The sequence below is a fragment of the Corvus brachyrhynchos genome, unplaced genomic scaffold (genome assembly GCF_000691975.1).
Source record: "Corvus brachyrhynchos isolate BGI_N302 unplaced genomic scaffold, ASM69197v1 scaffold10, whole genome shotgun sequence".
Taxonomy (NCBI): Eukaryota; Metazoa; Chordata; class Aves; order Passeriformes; family Corvidae; genus Corvus; species Corvus brachyrhynchos.
In genome coordinates, this window is record NW_008236180.1 from 3,635,658 (window position 1) to 3,645,461 (window position 9,804).

The 9,804-nt window shown below is 45.3% G+C and overlaps 1 protein-coding gene across 1 annotated transcript; it reads left to right on the forward strand.

The window, feature by feature from the left end:
• Positions 1–2,838: 2,838 nt before the first annotated feature.
• FNDC11 (fibronectin type III domain containing 11) lies at positions 2,839–6,550 on the forward strand. Its single transcript, XM_017733710.1, has 2 exons — positions 2,839–2,907; positions 4,926–6,550. The coding sequence occupies exon 2, from the start codon at positions 4,944–4,946 to the stop codon at positions 5,916–5,918; it is 975 nt and encodes a 324-aa protein (XP_017589199.1). The 5' UTR covers positions 2,839–2,907; positions 4,926–4,943; the 3' UTR covers positions 5,919–6,550.
• The last annotated feature ends 3,254 nt before the right edge of the window (positions 6,551–9,804 follow it).

Here is a 9,804-nt window from a genome sequence, read left to right on the forward strand (position 1 = left end):
GTGATTTAGAGCTGGAATATATTTGGAATGTATAATTTATTTCAGGTATCTGAGGCACCAGTGAAACTTGGAGCAAGCAGTGAGTAAATCAGTCATACCCTTGTGATGACGGGGGCTGCAGCCTTTATGTTGCTCTGAAAATCCTGCTTCCATGCAGCCAGGTGAATATGTTGAAGGGTGGGTACTGTTTGGGGCTGCAGGGACAAATCAGGGACCCCAGAGGAGGTGGTGATGTTGGGAGACTTTAATGACAGTGCTGCCAATGGGTCACAACCTCTTGCAGAAAGGTCAGTGTTGCACAGCCCTCTGTCCTGGGACAGGGATCACCTTGAACCAGGTGCTGCCCAAAGAGCTGCTCCAAACCTGGCACCCACCTCCACCTGCCAGGTACCACCTGGAAGCAGCAGAAGAGGAACCAGGCACAAAGCCTGCCCTCCTCCCTGCCTCTGTGGTGGTTGCCTTTGCAGCAAATCACTTTTTCAGAAATGCAGAAGATGTGAAATATGAAGGCAGAAATTGCCAGCGACTTTTAATTTGGGTTCTGCCATTTCTTCTGTTCCAGCTATTGATTTTCCATAAAGATTAATCCCTGCTCCCAGCCCTCTCTGACAGGCACTATCCGTATGTTTTGCTTTCCCTGAGTCTGGAAATATATGTTTTATTAAGTGTCAGAGCTCACTAATGAGAAGAAGGAGGAAAATCAATTGTCTCCTTATATCTTGATCTCAGACAGGACTAACAAGTTCTTTATTTTGATGCTGTGGACAGGATGGGCAGAGTGACAAACAGAGTGACAGTGGCTGTCAGCTCTGCCACAGAGACAGCTCAGCTGATGAGGGGGCTAAAGGGTTATGTGGTGTTGGATGCTTCAAACACATTTGTATGTGTATTAATTCGAAGAGATTCACAGAGTGCTATAAAATCCTATAGTTGAATTGATCCTGACGCAAAGTGATGGAAAATATTAAAATTTCAGCTGCAGATTCTATTCAGGTTTATTCTCCTATCCCTAAAACCAAGAAAACAGCTTGGCCAGTTGCTCAGGGTAGGGGTGGCCAAAGGGATTCCATGTTTCCATGCTAAAGTTGGGATTCAGGTTAGTATTTATGGCAATAGAGTACAAACAAGCTCAGTGCAAGTCTCTGCACAGCTCCAGCCATAAACCCCGTTTCCAACTTGCACCATGCTGTGCTCATAGAAAGTGCTCAGGTGGAATGAGATGAGCATTAATGTCCCTTCCAGACCAAGCCATCCTGTGATTCTATGATTCCATGATTCCTCCTTGGGCATCTGGCACAGGGCCCAGCTGGAACAGGAGGCAAGGTAAGCTGGACCTCGACAGGACTCTTCTCGTACCCTCAGACCACCAAGGCTGATTGGAAAGGACAGTTCCAGTTCCCAGCACACACAGTCCAAACAACAGTATCGAGACCCATGACACAAGCATTAACCTTCATTTCCCACAGAAACTTTGTGTAATTATCAAATACCGATCTCCAGTGGCCCTCCTTCCCAAAGAAGGCTACCAACCTGCTTTCACTCATACTCGTTATCTCCCTTGTCTGTTAGAGGATCACACCTGACAATTGTATAGTTAATCTCTTGGCAGCTGTGAAATGAAACAGTAAGCTCTGGCTGCCTTGAGAAGATGCATTGATTTCTTAAAATGACAGATCGCCTCCTCCCTTGATGTTCAAGCAGGAGCTCAGGGCTGGCGTTATGGATCCTGCCTGTCATTCAATTAAAAAAGCTTAGCAGAGATGCTCCAGCTGAGCTCACCAGACAGCATTAAGGCTAAGCCCTGACCCAAAGATTTAATAGCAGAGAGTACGAAGGCACCTTCAGCCCCAGGGACTTGTCCAGTTTGCTGATGAGTTCACCAGTTGTGGTATGGAGCTTGCCACCGTGAACCAGACTCTCTTCTCCACAGTAACACAGCTGACTGGGCAGCCAGGTCCCATAGGAAAGCAGAGCAGGAAAACCCCTTCCTCCCCAGAAGAAAGTTTGCTGCACTTAATGGAGCATTTTATATCCTAGTTCAACACAGCTCTTTCATAAGGATTATGTGTTTAACAAAACTCTTGACTGTGAAACAGCCTCAGTGTCACTGTGGAGAGTGAAGTGCTGGTGACTGGCCTCAAATGGACTTTGCAACATTCTCCCCCCAAAAGCAAATAAGCCCCCATTCTCAGCAATGTCATAAAGCCCACCGGGCTTCATCTGATATTTAGATTAAATATTAGGAAGAAATTCTTCCTGTGAGGGTGGTGAGGCCCTGGCACAGACTGCCCAGAGAAGCTGTGGCTGCCCCATCCCTGGCAGAGTTCAAGGCCAGGTTGGTGGGGACTTGGAGCAACCTGGGATAGTGGAAGGTGTCCCTGCCCATGGCAGGGGGTGGAACTGGATGATCTTCCAGCCCAAGCCATTCTGTGAACCTGTGATTCCACGGTTCCATCATTCTACATTCCATCTTCCCTGGTTCCACCGTTCCACTGTGACCCAGCAGCGGGCACGGAGTGCCATGGCGCTGCCCCGTGTCACTGCCGTGTCACCGCTTTGCAGACACCGCAGACACGTCTCGTTGCACGGGCAGAGCAGCCCTGATCTCCCCACGACGGCCGGTGCCACCGAGCCTGACGCCTCCGAAGGTACGAAGGACCGGGGCGGGCCGGGAGGGGAAGCGGCTGGGAAGGCGATTACTGGGATTTACTGCCATCGCTACCCACAGCTGGGGCGTGGAACGGGATGAGCTTTAAGGTCTTTCCAACCCAAACGATTCTGTGAATTACGGAGGGGAGGGTATGAGCGACTCCGGGGGTTGTCCTGGTTCGGCCGCAGCTCGAGGAGCGCCTGCCCACAGCTCCCGGGCCTGAGGAGCGCCTGCACACAGCTCCCGGGCCTGACGAGGTGGGTCGGAGCCCGAGGGGGCAGCCTCTGGGTGCCCCTGTGACTGCTCCAAACCCTGGCCTGGGTGAACACAGAGCCCCCTCTGTGGGTGATGCAGCCCCCTCCGGCTGCAAACAGAGCAGCAGTGCAGGGAATTCAGCCAGCCCTCCCTGGCAGGGAAAAAAAAAAGGGGGGGGGGGATGTAAAAACATGGGGAAAAGCAAGGAAAATAAGCACAATGACAGCTCGGTGTGTGGGCAAACACATTGCTTGGCAGAGCCAAATCCCTCCAAGAGTGGGGAATGTCACCTGGCGCGTGTGCTGGTCCTGCTGCTTCACACGCGATGCCTGGAGCTGGTACTGCTTTGGTTTGGGTCGGTTTTTTTTTGTGGAAAGAAAAAAGTGAAAAGGAAATACAGCTTGTTTTTCTTTTAGTTGACAGCTCTCTTGGAAGATAAAGTTGCAAATGAGTGACTTACTATAAACTGTGGTGCAGCTCAGGGCCAGACAGCTGAAAGGTTTACGAATGCTTGGAATTCCTATGAGGAAGTGTTATTAGCTCTGTTATGAATTTAGGGGAAATGAGGCCAAGAAAAATGGCTTTGTCAAGTAGATCTCACCATCTAGCTTCTAGAGGGCATGTAAGAATTAAAATATCCCAGTTAGATCTTAGTTTCAGAATACTGTATTTATTTTGTTTTCAAATCAAGTGTGTCCAGCTTGTGAAAGCCACCTAAATGTCCAGCTGGGTTCTCATTACAGTATCACTAGCAACAGGGACACAGACATTTATTTAGCTAATTGCTGTTTATGGTACATAAGCTGTGTGAGCCACAAGCACTTCAGCTAAAGCACAACAGAGAAACACCTTCCACCTTGGCACAGATGGCACCACCAGCCAGAGCACATCTTTGCCAGTAAATGAAGTATAAAATCATTCCAGAATGAATGAGTTGGAAAGGACCTTAACGTTCATCTCATTCCAATGCCCTGCCATGGGCAGGGACACCTTTTACTAGACCAGGTTGCTCCAAGCCCCATCCAACCTGGCCTTGAACACCTCCAGGGATGGGGCAGCCACAGCTTCTCTGGGCACCCTGTGCCAGGGCCTCACCACTCTCACAAGGAAGAATTTCTTCCTAATATCCTATCTAACCCTGCCCTCTGTCAGTTTGAGGCCACTCCCCCTTGTCCCATCACTCCAGGCCGTTGCAAACAGCTATGATTAAGCCAGCAGAAGTGGTGCTGCAAGAACCACTGCCTAAACACCTCCATGGCAATCTGCTACCTGTTTACAGGTGCTCTACATGTGTGTCGTTCTCTTGCCATACACTGCAGAAAAGCAAGAAAGCAAGTAGACCTCATGGTCTGAGATGATGCAAACTAAAACCAAAGATAGGGGAAGCAGCACATCACTGAAAACATTGTCAGGTTATGACTGCCAATCCACTGGTGAAGGTAGAAGTGCAGGGGAAACGCTGTCATTCCTCTTGGAAGCTGTTGTGAGGTGGCACTCAGTGGATTGCATTGTTCTGCCTGCTGCATTCCAGCTCACGTGGGGGCAGAGGGTTAATTTGAATCACCAAGGTGATTATGTAGCTGTAGGAACTGGCTGAGAAGATGGGCCTCAAACCTCAACAGCCTGGCAGATTACAAAGAGAGAAAAATAGACATCTCTAGAGAGGCAGAAGAATGGAAAGAAATTGCTTACAGGAATACAAAGGTAGCTAATTAGAATGAAACAAGATAATAAGATGGGGAGAAATTTTGGCAGAGTGTATCAGAGAATAGTTTCTGTCAGTGAATCTATTAAGCAGAGGTAGAACCTCTCAAGGGTGGGTAGAGGAAGACCAGTTGGAAGACAAAACATTAGAAACCATACAAGTATAGAAGAAAATTCCTCTGGAACTACATCTAGTCTGACAGTTCTTTATAAGCTAAGCTTTAATTAAGAGAGAAGAGTCATAGCCATGATTGTACTCCCTCACAGCTGCTTTTCCTTTGGTTCTTAATGTTATTATTGTTGCTTTCCTACTCAGCAGCCAAGCTTTGGAAGCATGGCTAAGGTTTTGCATGAGAATGAAACCAGTTCGGACACCCCAAGACATGCACCCAGAGAAGAACAGGACAACAATGCCAGCATGGAGAAGTACCTGAGAAACAAAAACCTTGTTTTGGATTTCCTGAACTCTGACTTGAACGCCCACCACCTCCAGTACCACTGGAACAAAGTTCATCTTCTGAAGAAGTGTTACTTTTACTTGAAGTTTCAGCCCAGACACGTGTGTGTGAGAGACCAGAACAATATGATGATTTTTGCTGACATCTTGCAAATAGCAAACCCCTGCCAACTCCAGAAGATCAAGAAGGTGGGAAAAAAACAGACTGAAATCCAACTGGCACTTTTAACTGAGCTGTTGGAACAGCTGGAACGAGGTCGGGAGGAGTTGAGCCGTTACGTACAGATCTGTGACGTGGAAACTTTCCTCTCCCAGTGGGACTTGAATATAAAGAGAGTGCTCAAGCTCTCCATGTTTTTAAATAAGCTCATTGCCTTGGAAGAGCCAAGGAAGCTCCATGTCAAGCACAGTTTGGTGTCACAGATACATCTTGGAGGTGCTCTACACCCTCCCATTAATTTTTCTCTCTATACGAAGAAGCCGCCGATTTTTGATCGGATAGAGTCATTTGCATGCCAGACCTGGGTCCAGCTCAAGTGGTTCACTGAAAGTCAAGAGTCACACCTTGAACGATGGCAGCTGGAGGTCAAGCTAGTGACAGATAACAGTCAGACAGAACCAGGATACGGCCGGATCCAGGAAGTCATCTCCAACCCGTGTATAATCGACCACCTGCAGCCTGGCAGGTTGTATGAGTTCAAAGTGAGGAGATCCGACACTCACACGCTCGTCTACTCGCAGTGGCATGACTGCATTATATTGAAGACAAAATCTCACCCTGTTGAAGACACCAAGGAAGCCCCCAACCGCAGCCTGATGAGGCGGCTTACAAGACCGGCTCTCTCACTTTAATGGTTTAATGAAAAGGATGAGTAAGAGTAATTAAAAATAAATAGTTTAAACACAGAACATAAAATCAAACTCGTTCTGTTTTCAACAGCAATTTTACAGGCGCCTTCCCAAAATCTTTCCAGGTTAGCAGTAACCCATTTGAAATTTCTCACAAAAAATAACACCTTTAGGCAGCATTTGGGACTCAACACTTGTGTCCCACTGCCAGAGGTGACAGGTGGGAGCAGCCAGAACCAGGAAGTCTCGCTGGACACCTCCAAAGCAGAGCACAGGAGAAAGAAGCATCTCCACCATCCAGTGCTTTCCATCTGTGATGGATGCTCAGTGTCAGCTTCTTCCAATGATGTTTTGGGTTTTTATTGTCCTTCCTCCAAAATACCTGAACTGGACTCTAAGCTCTCCAAATCACCCACCCAGACTTACGTCCATCATTGGTTTCTCTCACCCTCTACACCTTGTGCCTTATAGGTACCTAAGCATGACTTCACCCCTCTGTAGTGCATGAAAAGATCACTTTAATTTAAAAAAAACAACCAAAACCCAACAATAAATAACCCCCAAGCCTCCCAACAAACAGGGAAGGGTAATACATCAATATGTAGAAAATTATTTTTCTGCCAAAAAACTGCAGTTAATGTTAATTTTCTTTTTTAACATTTGGTTCAGTCCAAACAGAGCTGCCCCCAGACAGATTCTAGTCAAACCATTACATAAACAGACATTTTAGTAATAAAATTTATTATTTAAATAAATCCAAATCATTTTTACAATTATGGCTTAAATATCAAAAAAGGAATGTTGAGGTTCATTCTTACAAACAGTCAAAGCAGATAAAAATATTTGTATCCAAAAGATCATTTGAGGTTTGCTGCAAGTCACAGACATACAAAAGATAAAAACCTGCCACATTTCAAGTTCCTTAATTCACACTTCATGACACTTGACATTTCGTTTCTATTTTTAAAAAACCCAACTATTTATTGCAGTAAATTGATTGTCCTGCACAGATCTGTCCAAATCCTCAAAAACAGTCCAGCTGGCCTGATGCTGGGCTCACCACTGGCTGCCTGCACAGGTTCCCCTTGTTCAATTGGTGCTCAAACTCTAGCTAGTGCCGAGGAAATTAAGTTAATGCTGTTGGATGAACTGACATTTGTGTCCTGCAGCCATGTGCTTTTGTCTTTTTGAAGAACACAGCCTGTGACTGGACAGATGCCCTGGGCACCACACTGCCAGGGTGGTCCTACTGGGATTATCAAGAGTTTGGTATTTTAAGAATATTGCTCGAACATAAAATTCTTTCAAAAGTAAATTCAAAACTCTGCATGCAAATGAAACCATGCTAATTTGAACGGTTTTTTTCCTCTATTGATTTCTATGATTCTCTGCATGAACATAAAGACATGAACATGATACTCACCTGTCACTACCATCTATAAAAAGTTTAATTGCACTTTCTGCTATCCCTGACTATTACATGACCAGCCCTCCAGGAACCTGCTCACACTGCCAGATGCCCAAGGGCCCAGCCTGGCTGTAACTGCTGCTTGGGTGCATTTCCTAATCACCAGTTACAAAATACTTCCTCAGAGGAAAAAAAAAATTCCACATATATTGTCTTGCAACACAGAGGTGACCAAGCAAAGCATTTCAATCTACCTCCATGGAGTAGAAATAAACAGTCTTTTCCCAATGAGGACAAAGGGAGTTGCTTTATGAGGACTCTCTTGGCCAAACCCCTTCCAAAAGCACTGACTAAGCCACTACACTTGGGGTGAGTCTCCTTGTTTGTGTTACATGTATGAAATAAACAGCACAAAACCCAGGGGAGAAACTCTTCACTTACAGGAGTTCCACTGCCTGTGGCGTAAATCAAACCTCTCCTGATGGGAGAGGGTTTTTAAAGTCCTTGCCAGGAGTTAGTTTGAGAGACAAACGGAGACTTTCAGCCTCTTCTGCTGCTAGATAGTTGTTTATTAAGTCTTAGAGAAACAGAGTCACTAGCGTGACCCCGACATAGCACAGAGCAGAGAATGCAGGAGAAAGCCTAATTATCAAGATTTACACAGCCTTTTAAAGATAATTTAACCACTGGTTACTAAAAACGTGTATTATTTTCACTTTCCTACCAATTATTCAGCAACAGCCAGGAACTGCAGAAATTTTTGTCCAATCATCCCAAATTACTTTTACTGCAGAATATGGAATAGTAGTAGAAGAAGAAGAAGGTTTGGAGAACAACAACAATTCTCCATTTTGATGTTTTTTGCTCTTATCTATTTACTACAGAGAGAAGCCAAAAACCTCTACATTTTCCACCCTGTGACAATCTTACATAGCAGTCTATCACCTAATTCGCACCATTGTTTTTTCTAGTTCTTGTCTGAGGGTTGGTAGGTTTTTCCATGGACAAAGGTCAAAACAGTGTTATTCAGGGGGGTAAAAACCCTTCAAAAGAGGCAGAGAAATATTCTCTGCACTCTGGGTTCCTACATAGGAGAACATGAAAATGAGACCCACTGGTTCTAAAGGAACCAAGGTGGTTTTGTTAAACTGAAGCTGGTACCATGCTGAAGTAGTTATTCCAACAATTCCACTATTTTCTCATATTCTCCATATCATCTCAGAGCTAGATGATTGCATTTCAGTAGTCCACAGAATGATCCCCAGACATTATTTTCGAATTGCAGTAATATTTGCTTATCAGGCTGGCACAGAATCTTTTAAGATCCCACCCAGGATGACTTCAAAGAGGAAAAATGAATTTCAAACCTTACCAGCTTTTATCAAGCATCTTTAGAACCTGCAGGAGGTACTTCCTATGGGTTTTTATCCTTCATGGAATTGCCAGCCATATGCCCACTATTATACTTCAGTAGGACAAGAGCAAGCCTGGGTGGTCTTTGGCATACACCTCAAACCCCCCAAAGGCAGACTGCAGGAAGGTAGTTTAAAACTAGGAAGAGAACAACAGAACTTCTCCATAGGTTCTGAAGTCAAGTCTAACAGAGTAATGAGAAGAAACACAAGAGTTAAATGGAGACTTTTCCAGACACAGTGCTTTCCTATTGCCATTCCTCCACATGGGAAAGAGCCACGCTGGAGTTCAGTTGCAAACAGGACAAAATTCCTCCTGCTATAGTGCTGTGACATCACAGGGATTCACACCACAAGGAAAACTTGTGTCCCAGCACAGTACAGACTTGGTACAATGCCATGATTGCAGCTCAGCTCCATCCCACATGAACACCTAAGGACAGCCAAGCATGTGTTTTGGGGAGAGCCGAGGCAGGCACTTCATACATTCAGAATTGAAATGAGATAAAAGACACCCTCCCTCAAAACTGTCATGCTTCCAAAAGCAGCTCCATGATTCTCAGAGGGCACCATTCACCACAATACATCTCTACCAGCCAAATGTCACTGGGTGAAAGCAGCTTCTCTGGTGAACCACAGCTTCCAGCTCACAGCAGTTTGGCTACAGGAAATATAAAAATACATTACACACATACATGCCGTGGTGCACTTATCAAACCTCCTTCACTGCTCTTAAAAACTCAGGCCATAAGGCTGTGAAACAAATTCACAGAGTTAAAAGTTAATAAATTAAAAGCAGCTTTAAAAAAATGTGGGATAGGAAAGGGGGAGGGGCTCATCAGGAGATTTCAAATAAAAATCTGAACAGTTTAAAATGGGCTGACAAATCCCAACATTTCCTGGTAGGAGTGGTCCCCACTTTTCATTGCCTTTATGCTGGTGAGGACAACCTCCTTCATACAAAGAACACATAAATCTATTTACAAACTTGGTCTTGGTGCTGCGATATTTACATGCTCAGAGAACAACATTTTGGCTAGACAAAGAGTGGTGCATGCATCTCTCATTG

Bases quoted from the DNA above. Each gene is read 5' to 3' on its own strand.
- FNDC11 (XM_017733710.1), top strand. From the start codon at position 4,944: ATGGCTAAGGTTTTGCATGAGAATGAAACCAGTTCGGACACCCCAAGA.